General features: G+C 44.9%; 1 protein-coding gene across 1 annotated transcript in view; it reads left to right on the forward strand.

The window, feature by feature from the left end:
* The window catches only part of PM20D1 (peptidase M20 domain containing 1), a 359,154-nt gene that overhangs the window by 131,057 nt on the left and 204,882 nt on the right, over positions 1 to 23,215 (forward strand). The window contains 1 exon segment of the mRNA XM_040337628.1: positions 12,663 to 12,796. Within this exon segment, the coding sequence (XP_040193562.1) occupies positions 12,663 to 12,796 (134 nt within the window).

Consider the following 23,215-nt stretch of genomic DNA (forward strand, 5'->3'; position numbering starts at 1 on the left):
TTCCGCACTCCATAGGCTCCTCCTGCAGTGGGCATTGTGCCCGGGTATGCCCCCAGGACCGACATCGCCAACATTGTATGTCTCCCATCTTTGGTACAGGAACCGACCTCCGTGGTTCTAGGGCAGATGGTGTAAACCTGCGGACGCCAACATCTGGCAAGGCTTCTCTCCTCAGGTTGGTGACTGGTCTGGGTGTCCTTGGCGTGGGTTCTCGACGCTTGGTAGGCCCAAGCAGGTCCTCCACCACGGTATACCGTTCAACCAGCTCGACCAGCTGGTCAGCATTAGTAGGGTTTCCATGGCTTACCCAGCGCTGTAGGTCATCTTGTAGGGACCGTAGGTACCGGTCCATCACCACTCGTTCCACCATTTGTGGACCTGACAACTTTTCTGGCTGCAGCCATTTTCCCTGTTCGTCTTTCAGGACAGGTACTGTAGAGAGAGACACAGGCTCCTCCCCTCACAGGAAACACCGCCTTCCAATTAAGAATTTAAGCCTCATCCTCCCTCAGCTCCTCAGTTTATGGTGTTTCCTCCGGAGGGGAGACACTGCTGGGGGCCAAGGGCCAGACAGCTGGGGAAGCTGAGGCCAGTTTTCCTGAGAGGGGGGACCTGTTCTCCCTGGGATCAGGGCTATTTTTTAAATGCATGGCGTCCTGGTTGACTGGGGAAGTCACTTACCCAGGACATCGCCGTGTAGCGTCCCGCGGACATTCCTGGGGTGGATTCAGCCGCGGAGGCCTATTTACTAAACGCACAGGGGTGGCGCTGCAGGCGGGGTGCACGCTTCCTGTGAGAATTCACAGTCGGCCAGGAGCTGGGCCGGACCGGATGACGAGTGACGTCAGTTCCGGGGGGGGCGGGCACTTCCGCCGGATACGCGTCACTGGTCCCGGACGCTGCAGTGTGAAAAGGCCTGACGCTGGGCTGGTGCGGCCTCTCTCTTCTCAGCCGTAGTGTCGGCGTTTTTGCAGGCAGTCGCGACCACATTCCTCAGCGAGATGTCGGAAGCAGAGGCTTCCCGTGCACCTCCGGATGACGACAGCACCAGCCACTCTAAGGTAAGGAGAACCCTGGGGTGGTGTTCCCTTATCATGTTGTACAGCTTCACTGGTGATTTTTTTGTTTTCTTCTCCTGGTGGTCGGGGAGTTTGTTAGTGTAGTGTGTCTGGAACCCTGGTGGTGGTTGGTCCTAGAACACTCCTGGTGGTTACCTGTGTTATGCGCTGGTCTCTCTTTTAATCTAGCCTCCACTTTCTTCTGTGTTTTTCAGAAATCCACAGAAAAATCAGCCCACAGCAGGAAGAAATGCCCTTCCTGCAGATCTTCACTTAGTGAGAGTTGGAACAAAGCTCTTTGCAGGAGATGTATTGAGGGGCTGGTTAAAGAAAGGGAGGCAGAGCAGGCATCTGAATTAGCAGCTTCTATGAAAGAGCTTTCTGGCACCTTTCAATCGTTTAAAGATATTTTTGCTAATTTTCAATTGCCCCAAAGCAGCCCTTCTGTAGCGCAACAGGTAATTCCACCGAATCCTGAGGTTCTTCCCTCTGGGAGTAGAGAGAAACCTGCGGATATCAGAGAGGATGCTGAGGAGGAGCAAGACAGTGCCGCTTCTAGCTCCCAAGAGGAGTCAGATAGTGAGAAGACAGAGGCTGGGTCCTCAAAGGTCTCTCGCTACAAGCTTTCCCTTGAAGAGGTGGAAGAGTTATTGGAAACTATCCACGCTACTTTAGGGATAGTTGAGGAGAAAAAGACACTGTCACTCCATGACCAGATGTACAGTGGTTTGGGAGAACAAAAGAAAAGGGTTTTTCCAGTCCATGAAGTACTGGTCAATGCCATCAAAAAAGAATGGCAGGACCCAGAGAGGAAACCTTTCTTCTCAAACTCTTTGAAGAGGAGGTTTCCTTTTTCTGAAGAGGAGGCTTCAGTGTGGAACAAATCCCCCAAACTAGATGCCGCCTTTTCGCAGGTATCCCGACATACGGACTTGGCGTTTGAGGACATGGGGGTCCTTTCAGACCCCATGGACAGGCGGATGGATTCGCTATTAAAAAAGTCCTGGGATGCTTCCCAGGGGAACCTTAAGCCAGCTATGGCAGCAACAGTGGTGGCCCGTAATTTAGAGCATTGGCTCTTACAAATTAAGGCACATATTGAGGCCGGAACGCCAAAAGAGACTATACTTTCCTCTTTTCCAACTTTACTGAGTGGCGTGCGGTATGTAGCGGACGCCTCAGCAGAGTCAATCCGCATGTCTGCCAGGTCTTCAGCTCTATCTAATTCTGCAAGAAGAGCTCTCTGGCTCAAGACATGGCAGGGGGATAGCGCCTCAAAGGTTAAATTGTGCGGGATCCCCCTTACAGGAGACTTATTATTTGGGCCAGGCTTGGAGGCTGTCTTAGATCGTACAGCCGACAAGAAGAAGGCTTTCCCCTTAAAGAAAAAATTTGGGGGACAGGCAAAGAAAAAATTCTGGACCCAAAAGAAGGTGGAAGTCCCCAAACCTGAGGGAAAGAAAAAGTTTTGGGGACCAAAAGGGAAAGGCCGTGCCGGGGCGCTTTTTCGTGCTCCTGAACAGCCCCAAAAACCTCAATGACGGAGTCAAGGTGGGAGGAAGGTTGGGGGCCTTTCTCCCACAATGGGAGACGATCACCAGCAACCAATTTGTGCTGGGGATCATAAGGAGAGGGTACAGACTAGAATTCTCAAGTCCCCCCCCATCCAGACTCTTAGTCACCAATTTGCCCCAGTGCAAAGAGAAATCTGTGGCTCTGATCTCCTCTCTTCAGGAGTTGGAGGATCAGGAGGTGGTAGTTCGGGTTCCATCGGAGGAGATAGGAAAGGGCTTCTACTCCCACATATTTGTGGTCCGCAAGCCTTCAGGGAAATTCAGGCTTATACTGAATTTAAAACCTCTAAACACCTCGGTCACGTACAAACGGTTTCGGATGGATTCCATCTATTCCGTGAGGACACTCCTCCTTCCGAACTGCTTCATGGCATCCATAGATCTAAAGGATGCCTACCTACACATCCCAATAGCGGAATGCCATCAGAGATTTCTCAGACTGGCCGTGAGGTCCAGAGAGGGGACGTTTCACCTGCAATTCAAAGCACTCCCCTTCGGGCTCTCCTCTTCCCCCCGCATATTCACCAAAGTGATGGTGGAGGTACTAGCCTTTCTACGTCTCAAAGGCATCCTGGTGGTAGCTTACCTGGACGATCTGCTATTTTTTGCAGACTCCCCGACACGGTTGTCCCAGGACCTCCAGGTTGCAAAGGGGATTCTGGAAAACCTAGGTTGGTTACTCAATCTGGAAAAATCCAGCCTGACACCCTCCCAAAGAGTCACTTTTCTGGGATATGTACTGGACTCAACCAGACAGATGACTTTTCTCCCAGTAGAAAAAGTTCAGAAGGTGGACAATGTAATATCACTTCTTCAGAGCAGTGGCCAGCTTCCGATAAGGAAAGTCATGTCAGCTCTGGGGTTATTAACATCTTGTCTTCCTGCAGTACAGTGGGCAGGTCTGCATTTCCGACCTCTACAACTGTTCATACTGAACATTTGGGACCACAAACCGGAATCCTTGGATTCCCTGATATCCATACCGGTTCACATCAAAAGGTCCCTTTGGTGGTGGAGGAAGGGGGCGAACCTTTTACAGGGCCTGGATTGGATCTCCCCGATCTCCAGAACAGTGACAACAGATGCCAGTGGCTCCGGTTGGGGAGCACACCTGGACTCCCTTCTGACACAGGGTCGCTGGGCAAAAGAGGACTCGCAAAAATCCTCGAATTGGAGAGAACTAAAAGCGATAGAGTTAGCCCTCAAAGCCTTTCAGAAGGAGCTGCAGGGACAGCATGTTCGAATCAGGACAGACAACTCCTCGGCAGTAGCTTATGTCAACAAGCAGGGGGGCACCAGGAGCAAGTCCTTATGGGATCTGACAAAATCTATTCTCATATGGGCGGAGGCCAATGTCTTATCCCTCTCAGCCATACATCTGAAGGGAGAATTAAATCAGGTCGCAGACTTCCTCAGCAGGAAGAAACTGAGGGAGGGCGATTGGGTTCTGAATCAAGAAGTTTTCAGAGCGATCACTCAAAGATGGGGTCTTCCGGAGGTGGATTTATTCGCCTCAAGAGAAAATGCCAAAACTCGGCTCTTTTTTTCCCTAAACAGGTGGGATGGAGCTCTGGCGGTGGACGCTCTGGCCCAAACCTGGAAGTTCTCCAGGTGTTATGCTTTCCCCCCTCCGGTTCTAATACCAGCAGTCCTGAGGAAACTGCAGGGGGAGAACACAACACTCATTCTCATCGCACCTCATTGGCCCAGGAGACCATGGTTCTCTATCCTAAAAAATCTATCGATAGAACCTCCTTGGATTCTACCAATTCGGGAGGATCTCCTTTTGCAGGGTCCAATCTGCTGCCCGCAGGTAGAGAGATGGAACCTGGCAGCCTGGCTTCTGAGGAAGAGCTGCTGAGGGGCAAAGGGTTTTCAGAACGCCTGGTTGAAACACTCCTAAGCTGTAGAAAGAAGGAGACGCAAGCCATTTACCAAAAAGTGTGGAAACGGTTTAACATCTGGTGTGCAGAAAGCTCCTTCAGTGTCAACAGCTCTGTGGCTGTTTTAGAATTCCTACAAGCGGGGGCTGATAAAGGGCTGGCAACTAGCACGCTGAAGGGTCAAGTGTCAGCACTAAGTGTATTTTTTGAAAAACAACTAGCATTCGACCCCTGGGTCTCTAGATTTTTTAAGGCTTTGAGTAGACGGAGACCTGTAAAAACCTCCAACTTTCCAGTTTGGGATCTCTCATTGGTTCTTCAGGCCTTTACAGTAGAACCATTTGAGCCTTTAGACAAATGTAGTTTAAAAGTGATCACTCTCAAAACAGTATTTTTAGTAGCGATCACTACTGCCAGGAGAGTGAGCGAACTCTAGGCCCTATCTATTAGGGTCCCCTTTTTTCAAGTTTTTCCGGATCGCATCATTTTTAAGACAGATCCGGCTTTTCTACCAAAGGTAGCTTCTAAGTTTCACAGAAGTCAAGAAATAACATTGCCTTCTTTTTGTTCAAATCCTGTGAGGGAACAGGAACACAAGTTTCACAACCTAGACGTTAGGAGGTGTGTCCTACAATACTTGGATTACACAAGTCAGTTCAGGAAAGCTGATTCACTATTTGTTTTGTTTTCTGGGTCCAGGAAAGGGTCCAGGGCTTCTAGACGCACGATAGCCAGGTGGTTAAGGGCAGCCATCGTTCTAGCCTATTCTTCTAGGGGAGTAGAGCCTCCACAAGGTATCAAGGCTCATTCCACCAGGGCAGTAGCAACTTCCCAAGCAGAGTGTGCTGGTGCCTCCCCGGAGCAGATCTGCAAGGCTGCAACATGGTCTAGTTTCTCAACGTTTGTAAAACATTACAGACTGGACCTACTTTCAACCAAAGACCAGGCTTTTGGACGCAAAGTACTGCAAGCAGTTGTCCCACCCTAGGGTAAGGTGCTCGCTTATCCTCTCTACAGTACCTGTCCTGAAAGACGAACAGGGAAAAACGGGGTTACTTACCGGTAACATCCCTTTTCCTGGAGTCTTTCAGGACAGCACTGGTACCCACCCTCTTTGTTGTAGGGGATATTATGGAAACTCATCAGACGAGGCCGTCAGGTAAGATGTAATTTTATACTTTTATGACGTGTTCTTGTGTCTCCCCAGCTGGCCGGAGGTACTCTGGAAAAAACTGAGGAGCTGAGGGAGGATGAGGCTTAAATTCTTAATTGGAAGGCGGTGTTTCCTGTGAGGGGAGGAGCCTGTGTCTCTCTCTACAGTACCTGTCCTGAAAGACTCCAGGAAAAGGGATGTTACCGGTAAGTAACCCCGTTTTTTTAACCAACTGAATTAGTTCATGCATTTGGGACCTGGGGGGTTGGTCAGGTTTGTACCGCCAGCGATGCACCCTTTGAGCCCGGACGGCTGTGGTCACTCCCAGGCGGGCCAGGATCTCGGTTTTTAGACGCTCATAGTCCCTGATGTGCTCAGCTGGGAGGTCAAAATAGGCTTTTTGCGGGTCACCAGTGAGGAAAGGGGAGATAATGCCAGCCCATTGGTCCCGGGGCCACCCCTCTCTCTCTGCTATCCTTTCAAAGGTGGTGAGAAAGGCTTCCACGTCATCGCTGGGCGTTAGTTTTTGCAAAAAATGGCTGGCCCTCACAGACACTGGGTTGCTAGTGGCAACGACCGCTTGCACTTGTCCCTGAGCCAGCTGCTGTACGGCCTCCTGCAAGGCAGCCACCTGTGCTTGAGTGGACTCCTGCTGGGCCGTAAACTGGGCGGATAGCAGCCGTGTATTTTCCTGCTGCGCAGCTATAGCCTGTGCCAGGGCCTGCTGCTGCTGAGCCATCGCTTCCTCATGGCGACGGTTTGACTCTGCTGACGCTTGCTGTTGGGCCACAGTGGCTTGCTGCTGGGTCACAGTGGCTTGTGCCAAAGCCTTAACGACCTCCTCCATGCCTTTGTCTGCTGTTTGTAACGCCTGGGCAGACTTCACCCAAGACATGCCATAAGTATACTGTCTCTTTAAATGTCAGTTTTAAACGGTTTTTGCGCCTGCAAATGCACTTTGCCCGCATTCGACACCAGTTGTGAACTTTGGGGGTCTTTAAGCTCCGCGAGACAAGTGCGTAAAACCGTGTCAGTAAAGCAAAGGGTCTTTATTGGTGACCAAACAAAACAAAATAAAGCTTTTCTTCAGCATCCAAAACGTCACAACAAAAGTCATGCTTGTTTCCAGCATAAATGAAAAAAAAAGTCTTTCTTCAGAAAAACAACCAAAAGAAAGGCACATACGTTTTTAGTAAGAAGTCCTCCAGACCTTCCCTGCAGACACAGCTTCACTTCCAAACTACTCAAAAGTCCTCTCTGAGCAGCTAGCAGACTTCCATCTTGTCCTCACAGGTGCACTCTCCCAACTCACTCACTCCCTCCAGCATCACTTCCTGCTTTAATGGGTGGTTGTCTGAGAGATTTTAACCCCTTGTGCGCTGGCTTCCAGGGTTTAGGAGTGGAGGCTCCATCCCACCCAAATAACACTTTGGAGCCTCCAAAATTCCAGGCCCCAAACTACTTTATTAAGATAGAGAAGACTGCAAGCCAGTCCTCTCTGAATTAGCGCCTGCCTGGAACTTTTCACCCACTTTTGGGTGACCCCCTGAACCTTCTACCTCTATTTAAATGGACCATAGTCCAAACAGTGGTGCCGTATAGCACCCGTCCAGGACCCACCCCCGGTGTCCTGTACATTATGGAGAGGGGGGTCTGCACTGAGGGATCTATGCTTATGGAGGGGGATCTGCACTGAGGGAGATCTATGCTTATTGAGGGGGATCTATGCTTATGGAGGGGGGCTGCACCCAGGGGGATCTATGCTTATGGAGCATATAGATTACAGCGACAGTGCTATAAAAATGCACTGATTACTGTAAAAATGTCACTGGCAGGGAAGGGGTTAACACTAGGGGGCGAGGAAGGGGTTAATTATGTTCCCTCATTATGTTCTAACTGAAGGGGGGGTGGGACTGACTAGGGGAAATGCCAGATCGCTGTTCATACATTGTATGAACATGCGATCAGTCATTTCTCCCCCTGATAGGACCGGGAGCTGTGTGTTTACACACACAGCTCCCGGTCCTCGCTCTGTAACGAGCAATGGCGGGTGCCTGGTGGCCCCTAGTGGCTGAAATGCAAAATCATGTTATATTACGTGATTTTGCGCAACCAAACCGACCTGCCGCGGTAAAACTACGGTGGGCGGTCGGCAAGCGGTAAATCGCTGTCACAGGCAGCTGTCCAGAGTGCCTGACTATACCCTTTCCATTCATAAAAGTCAGTACTACAACTTGAACTTGAAATGGAGCGAGTACAAAGAAGGGCAACAAAGCTAATAAAGGGTCTGGAGGATATTAGTTATGAGGAAAGGTACTAAACGTATTCTCTCTGGAGAAGAGATGCTTGAGAGGGGATAGGATTTCAATTTATAAATAACATACTGGTGACCCCACAATAGGGATAAAACTTTTTTGCGGAAGGGAGTTTAACAAGACACGTGGCCACTCACTAAAATGAAAAGAAAAGAGGTTTAACCTTAATCTACGTAGAGAGTTCTTTACTGTGAGAGCGGAAAAGATGTGGAATTCCCTTCTGCAGGCGGGGAGCATCGATAGTTTAAAAAACTATTAGATAAGCACCTGAACGACCACAACATACAGGGATATACAATGTAATACTGACATATAATCACACACATACGTTGGACTTGATGGACTTGTCTTTTTTTCAACGTCACCTAAAATATAACTATGTAACTTTTTGTGAATAAAAAACCTTCTATAATTGGAGGAATGGGTGGATGATTAAAATGTCCGCCCCCTCCATTCATAGATATTTTTCGATCATAGAAACATTAGTACAGTCTTCTATGAAGGAGGTGCTGGGCGGAAAGGGTTGGTATAGTCGGGGCCGGATTCCAGACAAGGCCAGGCCTCGGGGTGGCAGTGGGTGCAGGGGCAGCACTGTGGCTGAGAGGAGAGGACACTTTCACTTTCATTTCGGGAGTTCCCCCTGTCATCAGGGCCGGATTAACAATGGGGCTGATGGAGCTGCAGCTCCAGGCCCCTTTCTCAAGATAGGCCCATTTGCCCAAGAATTTTTTTTTTAAGAATTTTTTTTTTCTAAGATCGAATTTGGGGGGTTGTAGCTCGATGACCAGAGGTCACAGAAACCCTACATTTGGGGGTAGGCATGGGAAGACCTACCCCACAACTGGTTAAAATATGGGACGGCTATCATTTATGGTTCCGGAGATACGGGCCTGCTTGCACAGCCTGTCAGAAGCTACATTCAGAGCGGCCAATATAAATACAAGCTGACACACTACAGCAGACTGACAGGATCACAGTGCTTATAATAATTATTTGTATATTACTCATGGTAATTAACCCCTTGCCACCCAGGCCAATTCTGACACTTCTCTACTACATGTAAAAATCATCATTTGTTTTTTGCTAGAAAATTACTCTATGGTGGTCTTTGCACTTTTTATGTTGCACGGTATAGAGCTGCACGATTCTGGCTAAAATGAGAATTGCAATTTTTTTGCTTAGAAGATAGATCACGGTTCTCTCACGATTGTTGCGGCGTAACATCATCTTTCACATAAAAACAAAGAAAAAAAATGGGCTAACTTTACTGTTTTGTTTTTTATGGTTTTTATTATTCATTGAAGTGGGAAAATGCAGTGTGACATAACATATTGCAGCAATAGCCATTGTATTCCCTAGAGTCTCTGCTAAAATATATATAATGTTTGGCAGTTCCAAGTAATTTTCTAGCAAGTAATATTGCTTTCTAACTTAAGAAACAAGTGTTGGACTTTAAGTGGTTAAATTTAGTTACAATGTTAGTTAGTTACAATGTTTCATTTTGTTTACAAACTTCGCAGACTGCCCAGATTTGTTCTTTACACACAGAAGTGTATCCCTTTGATCTAAGAAGGAAGTGTCAGTTACAATGTTTCCTGTTGAAAACTTGGCAGACTGCCCAGATATTTTCTTTTGACAGCTGAAAGTCTCTCCACTTGTTATATGAAAGAATCAGCAAACTCTGCATTGAAGATCGTCAGGGGGGTTGAATCGAGATCACGATTTTTTTAACGATTAATTGTGCAGCTCTAGCACGGTATTTGCGCAGCAATTTTTCAAACATGTTTTTTTGGGAAAAAATGTTTCATTCATTAAAAAAACAGTTAGTTAAGTTAGCACAATTTTTTTTGGTATCCTAAGCGATGCTTTACATTTTTTTAGGTTACATGTTTAGAGTTACGGAGGAGGTCTAGTACTAGAATTATTGTTCTCGCTCTAACGATCGTGGCGTATGTAACCTGTGTGTATCTGGCTCTGATACTACCAGTGCCTACCCAGCCACTGACTACTATCTCTCCCCAGCCTGTCCCCACACACCCTCTCACCTGCTGACCTGTGGCTCGGGGAATCACTCCTGCAGTGTTATTGTGTTCTGCCAGTGCGTACAATGATCAGTGTTGCTAAATTTAGCTGGCAGCACTGATTGTTTTAAGAAAAAAAAACAGGCTGGTTGTACTCAAGTTGATTAATAGATTGCCTTGTGTAAAATCAGCTAGCCCATACATAGATTTACTATGGCTGGTCTCTGCATAATTGGCGTAATTTCAATTCATGTATGACCCGCTTAACCACTACTCAGTCCCTAAATATCCTTCCACTCCTGTACATAGTGCTCACTGTCATACTCTCCACACTCCTCTCCTGTACATAGTGCCCACTGTCATACCCTCCACACTCCTCTCCTATACATAGCGCCCACTGTCATACCCTTCACACTCCTCTCCTGTACATAGTGCCTGCTGTCATACACTTCTCTCCTGTACTTAGTGCCCACTGTCGCACCCTCCACACTCCTCTCCTGTACATACTGCTCACTGTCATACCCTCCACACTCCTCTCCTATACATAGTGCCCACTGTCATACCCTCCACACTCCTCTCCTATACATAGTGTTCACTGTCATACCCTCCACACTCCTCTCCTATACATAGATCCCACTATCATACCATCTACATTCCTCTCCTGTACATACTGCCCACTGTCATACCCTCCACACTCCTCTCCTGTACATACTGCCCACTGTCGTACCCTCCACACTTCTCTTCTGTACATACTGCTCACTGTCATCCCCTCCACACTCCTCTCCTGTACATACTGCCCACTGTCATACCCTTCACACTCCTCTCCTGTACATAGTACCTTTTGCCGTACCCTTTGCACTTCTTTCCTGTACATAGTGCCCACTGTTAGACCCTCCACATTCCTCTCCCTCACCTGCACATACTTCCCACTTATATACCGTCCATACTCCTCCCCTATGTCGCTTACCCACAAAAACAGTTCTTTAAAATTATACTGAATATCCTCAATGTTACCAGCTCTAGAATGGACACACTTTTGTTAGTTCAACTAAAGGAAATATCAGTTCTCATATTTGTTCTGCCCCATTATTAGTACTCATTTAATTTTGTGATTACTACTATGATGTATAGAGGAACAGCTGGGATCTCAGCTACTCTAAATATAGCACTTATATAAAAAAGTGGCCCTGAAAATATTTTTTAAATGTTGGCAACTGTGCACTTAGGCACTGCCCAAGGGCCACCGTCCACTGGGTCAGTAGGGGGCCCCATGAGAGGCTCCTGGGATCCTGTGATAATAAAGCGGTAGTAAACTTTCCTGACATTACTACTTTTTAGAGGCCCTGGGGTAGGTTATGCCACAACGTACAAGTATGCACAGCATATTAGCACATTAGTGTACACTTCAATTTTCAGACTGAGCCCTCCAGTGCTGCGATGAATCAGGCGGGGCCTGGACACTTCCATCTTCACCCGGTCTTCCTTCTGGGTTCTGTGCCTTTGGTCACTTGCCTTGGCTGGGCTGCGTTCATGTCATTCCCACGCATTTATTTATTATTTATTACACCCCATTCACACCTCCGCGACAAAACGCCCGACGCCGGCCGCTCGTGCCGCTGGAGGGGAGAATTCCCATTGCTGTCTATGAGATGGTTCACATCTCATAGACGCCGTACACCTGCGGCATGAAAAAAAGTCCCGGACCCTTTTTTTCAGGCGGCATTGGCGTTCGGCCATACAAAGCAATAGGAAGGATTTGTAAAAAAAAAGTTACACTATTCGCGGCAAAATACGCCGCGTACGCGGCGTTACTTGTCGCGGAGGTGTGAATGCAGCCTAATAGGCCCCACCAAAATCCTCAGCACCAGGCCCATGATGTTCTTAATCTGGCCCTGCCTGTCATGCAGATGGTGAGAGGAGAGAAAACAGAGGGAAGAGGCGGTGAGATGATTCTCGGCAGCAGCACCCCCCCTCCCGGTTCTCAATGTCATTTTGTCATTTTTGGCAGCAACACCCCCCAGGTTCTCGGTGTTATTTTCGGCAGTACCAATCCCATTCCCCCACCCCCCCTCCGCTTCTCAATGCATCTCAGTATCCTGCCGAAAAAGTCCCCCGGCGGATAATGTCCCCCCTGTACTGTGTAGACGAGGGCGGCATTGAAGGACCCAGCCTTGGGGCGGCAAAGGGAGTAAATCCGGGCCTGGGTATAGTCCGGTACCTCCCAGACAATGAGACTTGATGAGAGACTGTGACAGCTCCCACAGGTGTATTTAACACCTGCATCCATAATCTTTTGGTGAGGGGTGGGGGAATCATGAGTGAACAACGATTTCACCTAATAGAGGATCTGAACACTAGGATTGAAAGTATGTACTGTACAGTATATAGTGAATTTTATTTTAAAAAAATAAGAGTGCAGAATGGCTTAGGGGAGGTTCACAAAAGCTGTAATTGAGCTTAAAGCATTGTTTAGTAAATTGTATTGGGAATGGTATTTTATTTCTAGTTACCTTTTTGTAAGTGTTTAAATGTTTACTAGCCTACATTTTATGGATAAAAGCCTGAATTATATTGACATAACCTTTTTTATTTTTTTTAAATGTTTTACTTTTATATTCTTTTTATTTTAAACCTTTTTCTGCTTTGTTTTTCTGTCAGGTGTCTGGACATAAAGGAGCCATGAAGATTGTAGAAAAGCTTCAGTCTCTTGGAGTGAAACTTGTATTTGTAGTGGATGAGGGGTTAGCCGTCGTAGATGGCGTTATTCAAGGCGTAAAGAGACCAGTGGCTTTGTAAGTTTTTTACAAGGTTGTACTAAAACCTGTAAACAAAACACTATAACTAGTTGCCTACAGACAGGCATCAAGCCTCATGAAGACATCTAAACCTGGCCATGTGTACATTGATCAGCTTTCTATAACTGCTCTGGCATCCCAGTCTTTTACAGGTTTATTCATAATTGTATGGGGATCAATATACGTGCAGATGCAGTCATGATGCAGTTAGATTTCTCTGTTGTCCATTGAGGGGCACAATACTGCTTCTTCATGAACCATGAGTTATACGACTGCCTAGAGATTTACAGTGTTCATGAACCATTTAAGTGAGAAAATTTACCATTTAACCACTTCAGCCCCGGACCATTTGGCTGGCCAAGGACCAGAGCACTTTTTGCAATTCGACGCTGCGTCGCTTTAACTGACAATTGCGAGGTCATGCGACGTGGCTCCCAAACAAAATTGACGTCATTTTTTCCAACAAATAGAGCTTTCTTTTGGTGGTATTTGATCACCTCTGTGGTTTTAATTTTTTTGCACTATAAACAAAAGAAGAGCGAAAATTTTGAAAAAAAAGCAATATTTTTTACTTTTTGCTATAAATATATATATATATATATATAAAAAATTCCTCAGTTTAGGCCGATACGTATTTTTCTACATATTTTTGGTAAAAAATCGCAATAAGCGTATATTGATTGGTTTGCGCAAAAGTTATAGCATCTACAAAATAGGGGGTCATTTTACTAGTAATGGTGGCGATCTGCGTTTTTTTTTTATCGTGACTGCGACATTATGGGGGACACATTGGACACTTTTGGTGCTCTGTTGGGACATTCACATTTATACAGCGATCAGTGATATAAAAATTCACTGATTACTGTGTTAATGTGACTGGCAGTGAAGGGGTTAACCAACAGGGGGCGGGGAAGGGGTTAAGTTTGTCTTAGGGATATGTTCTAACTGTAGGGGGGATGGACTACGTGTGACACGATACTGTGTATAATAATTGGTGTGTGTGTCATCACGGACATATGTACGCAAATGATCATGTACAGATGTGCGCAGGTGATCAAGGATATATGTGTGCAAATGATCATTGGGATGTGATTTTACTGTCGCATGTCACAAATGTGGGGGACAGATGTTTTTACTACTACAGTGTTTACTACTACATGTGTTTTGGGGACATGTTTGTTTACTTTGTGTGTTTTACATTGTGGGGACACTAGACTGTTGATCAGTGAGTAAAAAGCTGCAAAAAACAGCTCATACTCACTGATAGCCAGCTGCAGCGATCCGCTCTCCTCTCCTCACCAACAACTTCTGTGTGAGGAGAGCCGAGCCGATCGCCTAGCAACCGGCTCTCTGTTTACATCTCATGACAGCTGTGATTGGACATGGCCGTCGTGATCAGGAGGGCCAATCACAGAGCCCTCCTGCCAATATGAGATGCACCGTGTCCGGGTGACACGATCGCATCGGAATCGCGCCGCTGCGCGGGACCATGTGCACGATCCCCCTCCTTCTGAGGAACGTTCCTGAACGTCCACTCAGGAGGAGAGAGCGCCCACCTGGCCGAATATGTACAGTGGCCGGGTGGGAAGTAGTTAAAGAATGTAGAAAAAGTATTTAACAACTTGCTTACTGGGCACATATACCCCCTTCCTGCTCAGGCAAAATTTCAGCTTTCGGCACTGCGTCGCTTTAACTGACAATTGGCCGGTCGTGCGACGTGGATCCCAAACAAAATTGGGGTAATTTTTTTCCCACAAATACAGCTTTCTTTTGGTGGTATTTAATCACCTCTGCGGTTTTTATTTTTTGCGCTATAAACAAAAAAAGAGCGTCAATTTGGAAAAAAAACGCAATATATTTTACTTTTTGCTATAATAAATATCCCAATTTTTTTTTTCTCAGTTTAGGCCGATATGTATTCTTGTACATATTTGTGGTATAAACAAAAAAAAATTGCAGTAAGCGTATAGTGATTGGCTTGTGCAAAAGTTATAGCGCCTACAAAATAGGGGATTTTTGACCTTTTTTTTTTTTTACTAGTAATGGCGGCGATCTTCTATTTTAATTGTGACTGCGACATTATGGCGGACACATCGAACACTTTTGACACATTTTTGGGACCATTCACATTTATACAGCGAACAGTGCTATAAATATGCTCTGATTACTGTATAAATTTGACTGGCAGGGAAGGGGTTAACACTAGGGGGCGAGGAAGGGGTTAAATGTGTTCCCTAATAGTGATTCTAACTGTGGGGGGAGGGGACTGACTGGGGGAGGTGACCGATCTGTGTCCCTATGTACAAGGGACACAGCATCGGTCTCCTCTCCCTGACAGGACGTGGATCTGTGTGTTTACACACACAGATCCACGTCCTTGTCTGTGTAACGGGCGATCGCGGTTACCTGGCAGATATCGCGGCTGCCAGGCAGGCGCATCGGCACCGCAGTGATCCGCCGGCGGCGCTCGCGTGCCCCCCAGTGGCCGGAGGAGCCGAGGACGTCATAGTTTAAAGATCGGTTTCCAGTACCCCCGCACAGGAGGGCATTCCCACCAGATGTGGAGCATGGTTCCCCTGGGAGCTAAGACACCAGCAACAGGTATACGGTACTGCTGATTTGAAATGATTTATAGTCGATGGGAATGTGTACCATCTTGTTACCAGTTTAAATCCCTTTTCCTGGGTCCTAGTGGGTAGGGATAGTTTGTGAGTCAGCATAAAACATTTTTGCCAGTCAATAGATAGTGATGTAGTTCTGCCTCCTAGACCACCGTAAATGGTGGGAGGTCAGGGGAGGAGATATTGAGCAAGAGGGAGTAAAGTTAAAATACCACACTTTGGAGGTTCCGCCTGCATGAGCAGTTCCTCAAATCCTGTTGGTTCAGCAAGGATGTTTGGAATGAATGGGAAAGTCCGGATGTAGGAAGTAGTCTGTTGTCTCTGAAGCCACTGTGAGGGGTGTCGGGAGGTCCGACCAGCAGGGGTATCTGTCCTTAAAGTGGGGTCTGCTCGAAGGACTCCTATGATTTTTGTTTTCGCCAAGGTCCAAATCTTGTTAAGTGCATAGCTGGTGGAAAGGTCGGGGTCCCAAAGAAGGGAGTCACATGCCCCATGTGGTTCGATAAGCCCCTATTGGACAGCATGCGATACCAGATCGGAATCGTTTGACGGGTAAGGTAATTGAGGGGGCCTGAGCCCTCCCGAAACATGGACAAGGTCCATGGGAGAACAGAGAGTTCAATTTGGGTTCATGTGGCTTTCCAAGTGAACCCAGAGCTTGGTTGAAGAGTGGTGAAATCAATCTAGTATGCGAGGTGAGCACCACTGCTTTATGATCCAGCTCCCCCCCCCCCAAACCTTTGGAAAAGATAATGTTTCATATCGTATTCTTGGACAGGCAGCATTCCAAATAAATTTGGAAAACAGCTGGCGTAGTACGAAAGTACGGATTAGGTATGTGTTTGAATGGTTTGAAACAAATACAGGAACCGAGGGAGAACATCCATTTTCAGGGCATTCACTCTACCTAGCCATGAGAGCCGTTTGGACGCATAAGTAGATAAATCTGCTTGGGCTCTAAGGAGAAGGGGGGTAAAGTTCTGGGAAAAGATCTGGGATGCATCCACCGGTATTTGAATCCCGAGATACCTGATGGAAGTGGAACCGGCTTTGAAGGAGAAAGTAACCGATAATCTTTGTAGGTCCGACATAGGCAGGGATATGTTAAGGATTTCCGATCCATTTTAATTCACCTTGAAGTTGCTAACTGCTCCAAATTTCCAGAACTTCTGTAATACTGAAGGCAAGGATGTGTTCTGGGTGCGTCACAAACGGGAGGGATCATCTGCGAAGAGGGTGAGTTTAGTATGTGTGGCTCTGACTGTTATGCCTTGGATAGAGGAATTATTACGTAAAGCAATAGCCAAATGTTCCATAGTTAGAACATAGAGGAGGGGGGACAAGGGGCATCCCTGTCATGTCCCGTTAGAAATAGAAAAGGCTGGAGATAGTGAACCACTCAGTCTAATCCTAGCAGATGGAGAGGAGTAAAGGGACAATATTCTCGTTATCATATTAGTTCTCAAGCCTATTTGTTGCAGGGATAGTTGAAGGAACTGCCAGTCTGCTCAGTCGATTGCCTTCCTTGCATCGACTGTTAGGAGGCATAATGGAATATCATGGGACCGGGCATAGTTAGATCTAGCGATTTAAGTGTATTATCCCAGGTAACAATGGTTGTAACCTATGGGCTAGGATTTTAGCAAAGACTTTCAAATCGACACCAATCAAAGATATCATCCCATAGTTTGCACATAGAGTAGTGTCCTTGTCCGGCTTTGGGATGAGGGATATGTGGGCCTCGAGTGTTTGTGGAGGAAACATTGAGCCCTCTGACAAAGTTTATAAAACTTAGGAGTGAAGCCGTCTGGGCCTGGGCTCTTCCCACTGGGTGTGCCCGCAATGGCTTTGGAAACTTCATCCTCTGTGATAGGGGTTTCCAGATCAGCAATGGTGTCACCATCTAAGGTAGGAAGTGCGGTTTCCGAGACATAGGATAATTGGTCTTCTGCCAGAGGGGGGGGGGGGGAACCTGTCAATCGAGTCACAGGGATTGATAGAAGTCCCTGAATTCCTCAGCCATCTTAGAGGGTGAGGAGATCAATTATCCCTGTTCCCCCCAAATATGGGGAACAAAAGTGGAAGATACTTTTGGATGTAGGGAGCGAGCCAATGACCTACCACATTTATCTCAAAACGTATGTTGGTGGAATGCGAGCTTATCTGCATATGTGCATGCGGAGGTCTCATATAGTTCTCTGAGTTGTGATCGCGCCTTGGAAACGTCCGCCAGCGTTGTCACTGTGAGGGATCGTTTGTGCTCAGTTTCTAAGTTTCTAAGTGTTTGAATTGCAGCCATTATGGCGGCTGAATGATCCTTTTTTAGACATGTACCCGATTGGATAAAGGTTCCACGTAGAACTGCTTTAATGCCTCCCATTGAATGGACAACAATGTCGTATCTGAGGCGTGGTCAACAAAATAGTTAGATATTGTATCTGAAACCCTCGTCACACACTTTAAATTTGTAAGCAACAAATCGTTTAAGCGCCATGTCCACTCCCTAATCAGAGTGGAGGGGAGTGAGAACGCCAGGTGTATGCAAGAGTGGTTAGACCAGACCATTGAGTCTATGTTGCATTCAGGAGACCAATATAGACAGCTGTGATCACTCATTAGGTAGTCTATGCGACTAAGTCTGATGTGCATGAGAGAAGTGGGTAAAGTTACAGGACGTGGGGTGCAACACCCTCCAAATGTTTACAAGACACAGATGGTAGAATGCATGTTTCAAAGCCCTCAGTTTGGGGAATGAGATACATGACCGCGAGGTGGAGGAATACAAAAGTGGTTCTAGAAGGGTGTTAAAATCCCCTCCCGAAATAAGCTTAACCTCCATAAACCCTGACAGAATGCTAAAATACTGCAACGCAGACGACACTTGATTAATATTTGGAAGGCAAATGTTAACTACCATATATTTGGTACCAGATAACATGAATTTTTACAAAAACATATCTTCCATGAGGGTCAGAGAGATTATCAAACACTTCTATAGGGAGTGTCTTATGGAAGGCAATAGATACTCCCTTGACTTTCTGTTGAAACATCTGATGGAACAAGGAGTGGAGGCAGAGAACAAATGTGTCTCTTGTAGAAGCACATTAACTCTGCATTTTGTGCATTTGATAAAGGTTGTGTCCTCTTTTTGGCGGCAGCATTGAGGCCATTAATATTGTAGGAGCAAAATTTTGAGGTGGGGGTGAGAAATCACCACCTGGGGACGGTGGCTCAAAAAATACTAAAGTGTCCAAGAAAATGTAATGTCGATCATTATTCGGCTTGAAAAAAACTTTGTTTTAAAAAAATGTAATTTAAAATGATTGTGTATGGGCTTCACATCATTTTTCGGGTTCTGAAAAACGACAAAAAACATTTCGAACATGCTGCATTTTTTAATGACGTTTTAAACAATGTCGTTTTTCGGGTTGTAAAAAATGATCGTGTGTGGGCTAAAACAACGTTAAAAACCTGCACATGCTCAGAAGCAAGTTATGAGACAGGAGCGCTCGTTCTGGTAAAACTACCATTCGTAATGGAGTAAGCACATTCATCACGCTGTAACAGACAGAAAAGCGCACATCGTCTTTTACTAACACGTAATCAGCTAAAGCAGCCCCAAGGATGGCGTCATCCGCATGGAACTTCCCCTTTATAGTGCCAGTGCACACACTTCAGGCAGCGGTGTGGTAGCCTGGGGAGCTCCAGCGGCTGAGGAAGGGGTGTGCTGTGTCTAGGGGTGATTGCCAGTGCTTCCTGGGTGGGGCAAGATGGCCGCTACACCTCGTGCTGTGGCTGCGGCCCATCTCTCAGGCTATGGGGGCAGAGAGCACCGCGATGCTGTGGTCGGGTGGCGCGATGACAGGCTGGGAAGCTCTGGGGGGATCGTGGGAAGAACGAGGAAGGTGGGGTGGAGGAGGTGAGAGCGTTACCCTCAGCTGTATGGCATGAGCTCTCACCTCACACGTCCAGTCAGGCTGAAGTCCGGTCCTGCCTCCCAGTTCTTTTATGTCGCCACCTACAGGTGTAGGACATGAGGCATAAAAAAAACACAACACCGCCTATGGGCGGTCCTAGCTGGTATGAACCCCCTTCTCTGATATAGGTAATCCAGTTGTTTCTGCCTAGTGTTTCAGGACCCTTTTGGGACCAGTGGTTCCATAGCCTTTTTTTTCTTGTATTTTTTTTTAGCACAGATCTTCTGAAATGGCTAGACAAACTGGATAATTTAGATCCAATGGTCTCCCTAGTTTGGCCAACGAGCGCACGCAGACCTTTTATCTACACTCTGGGTTGGTGGCAGAAGCCACTCTATGGTGTGGGGTTGGGTACCCTGTTCCCTTAGTCTACCCAGGCTCCAGGTGTCACCTATGCCTGTGTGCTGTTTCCCCTTTACCATTGGCCATATGCATGCCCCTGGTGAACAGAGCTGGGTGTGCTTGCTACATAGACATCTTCCTCCCTTACTGGGCTGATTTGGAACCCTGTAGGCTATGGGAGCCATGCGGTGTGGGTATTGACACCAGCACCTTGCTTGGGTACTTTGTTTTTGCACACACCACATGGTTGGGGTCCGAGGATCTTTAGGCCACGGCTTTGCAGCCTCCTGAACTGGCCGCCCGCCATCTTACTTTATAAGCAATTGCACTTTTTGCAGGCCAGTGCCACTGGTGAGCCAATGCCCTTGGTGACAGCTGATTTGGGCAACTCCTATGGGTGATCATCAGTTTTTTCCAAGGCTCTCTGCTGCTGCTGTTGGCAGCACCAAGAAGGGATAACTAAGTTTCCTACCTGCGGTACATTGATGGCCTCCTGTCGGTGGGGGTGATAAAGACCTGCATACTGTGTACTACCTAGGGATAAAAGATGTTAGCACACAAGTAACATATATAGTATGCAGATTGAAGAAGTCCTGTATACTCTTCTTTATACCGGGATTTAAATGGATCTTCCCCCCTGCCCTGGAAGTGATGCAGTGACCCCACACAGTACAGACCTTATTCCGGGGACACCTTCCCAAATAAGCAGGTATGCTGGGGTCCTCAGTCACTGAACAGAGGGGGCTTTCGGGGCTTGGCCAATGGCGCATATCCTTCTCCTGCTACTGCTTTGTAGACATGTGCAATTTGTTTTGTTTCTAATTCGTTTTTTTTTTACGAAAATTCGGAAATTTGGTAATTATGAATTTTCGTATTTACGAATTTTCGTATTTCCAAAATTCGAATTTTCGTATTTCCGAAATTCGAATTTACGAATTTACTATATCTTCGAAAATTTCATATTACGAATTTTCGTATTTACGAAATTCGGATTTTCGGAAATTCGGAAATTACGAAAATTGAAAAAAATGTTTTCAGAATTTTCAAATTTTTCAATTTTGAATTTTTGAAATTCGTAAATATCGAAAATTGAAAAATTGTTTCAATTTTCGAATTTTTAAATTTCGAAATTTCGATTATCGAATTTTAAAATTTTCGAAATTTCGAAATTTCATAATTTCGAGTTTTTTATTTTTCAATTTTCGAAATTTCGAAATACGAAAATTCGTAAATACGAAAATATTCGCAAATACGAAAATTCGGAAATACCCAAATTTGAAAAAATTGAAAAAACTCGAAATTTCGAAAATTGAAAAATTGAAAAATGTTCGAATTTTTAAATTTTCGAATTTCGAATTTTTCAATTTTTTCAAATTTGGACATTTGGTATTTTCGTATTTGCGAATATACTTGCGTATTTCCAAATTTTCGTATTTTTGAATTTTTTGTATTTCGAATTGAAAAAAAAAACTCGAAATTTCGAAATTGAAAAATTCGAAATACGAAAATTCGAAAAGTGAAAAATTCGAAAATACGATTTTTTTTTTCGAAATTTCGATTTTTCGAATTTTTCAATTTTCGAATGTTTCGTATTTCAAATTTTTCAATTTTCGAATGTTTCGTATTTTGAATTTTTCGAGTTTTTTATTTTTCAATTTTCCAAAATTCGAAATACGGAAAATTCGGGAAATACGAAAATATTAGCAAATACCGAAAATTCGAAATACCAAATTTCCAAATTTCGAAAATTGAAAAATTCGAACATTGAAAAAATTCGACATTTTCGAATTTTTCAATTTTGAATTTTCTAAATTCGTAAATTCGAAAATTGAAAAAAATGTTTCGTATTTCGAATTTTTCAATTTTCGAAATTTCGATTATGGAATTTTTCAATTTTCGAAATTTCGATTTTCGAATTTTTCAATTTTCGAAATTTCGATTTTTTTATTTTTCAATTTTCGGAAATACGAAAATATTAATATTAAATTTCGACAATTGAAAAATTCGAACATTGAAAAATTCGAAATTCGAAATTTTGTAAATTTTTCAATTTTGAATTTTCGAAATTCGTAAATACGAAAATTGAAAAAAATGTTTCAATTTTCGAATTTTTCAATTTTCGAAATTTCGATTTTTCAATTTTCGAAAATTCGAAATACGAAAATTCGGAAATACGAAAATATTCGCAAATACGAAAATTCGGAAATACCAAATTTCCAAAATTGAAAAATTCGAACATTGAAAAATTCGAAATTTTCGAATTTTTCAATTTCGAATTTTTCAATTTCGAATTTTTCAATTTCCGAATTTTCGTATTTACGAATTTAAAAAATTCGAAATTGAAAAATTCAAAAACTTCGAATTTTTCAATTTTCGAAATTCCGAATTTTCGAATTTTTCAATTTTCGAATTTTTCAATTTTCGAATTTTTTCGATTTTTCAATTTTTGAAAACTTCGAATTTTTCAATTTTCGAATTATCGATCTTTCAATTTTCAAATTTTGAAAACTTCGAATTTTTCAATTTTCGAAATTCCGAATTTTCGAATTTTTTCTAATTTTCGAATTTTCGAATTTTTCAATTTTCGAATTTTTCGATCCTTCAATTTTCAATTTTGAAAACCTTCGAATTTTTCCTTTTCGAATTTTTCCTTTTTCAAATTTTTCCATTTTCGAATTTTTCAATTTCCCCTACTATATCGCTGTAATCTCAGGATGCGGTTTGAGGATTCTTCTCTAAGAGTGGCCCCTGTTATGCTCCAGCGCAAAAGCTGGGGCTGAGGCTAGTGCCCACACGGTTTCCACCAGTGCAGGAATTTCTTAGGGGCTCCCAGTACAATAGTCATTCCCTTTGGTTCACATAAGCTGGCTAGCTTATCCTGCCTGATTTTAAAAGGAAAGAAGAAAAAGGCTGCAATACCCCTTCGTGTTTTCCGTTATGTAACCCTTTTGAGGAGGCTCTTCTCAAAATTGGTCTCAAAGACCTATTGTCTAAGATGCTCACTGAGTGGGCCAAGCTCTTACTATATGCTCTGGGTAAAGGACAGGTGCCCACTGTCTACATGGAACTGGAGATCTAGGGCCTTAAGTATGTAGGATGCATCCTTGGATACAGCTCCGCTGCTCTCTAAATGCTCCGTTTCGGTGAGTCCACTGGCTTAGGTGTTGGTCCATGGACAAATCCTCTTAATTGGCCCAAGCAGACTTCCCCCTACCCAACTTCATTTACAAGAATTCCTTGTCCTTCAACGAATGCGTTCCTGGCCTGATATAGCCCCGAAGTCTGAGAAACAAGTCCTCCTTAACAAGGTTTGTTTCCAGCAATTTTCAGTGGTAGGTCATCCTTTCTGATTCACAGGACTGTGGGTCTTCCTCATCTATGATAAAGAGACGCACAAACTGATTATGTCAAGTTTTTACATAGCGTTTCTTTCTTGCCCCCGAAACAAATTCTTCCACCCCAATCTTTACCTTCCC

The sequence above is a fragment of the Rana temporaria genome, chromosome 2 (assembly GCF_905171775.1).
Source record: "Rana temporaria chromosome 2, aRanTem1.1, whole genome shotgun sequence".
In the NCBI taxonomy this organism is placed as follows: domain Eukaryota; kingdom Metazoa; phylum Chordata; class Amphibia; order Anura; family Ranidae; genus Rana; species Rana temporaria.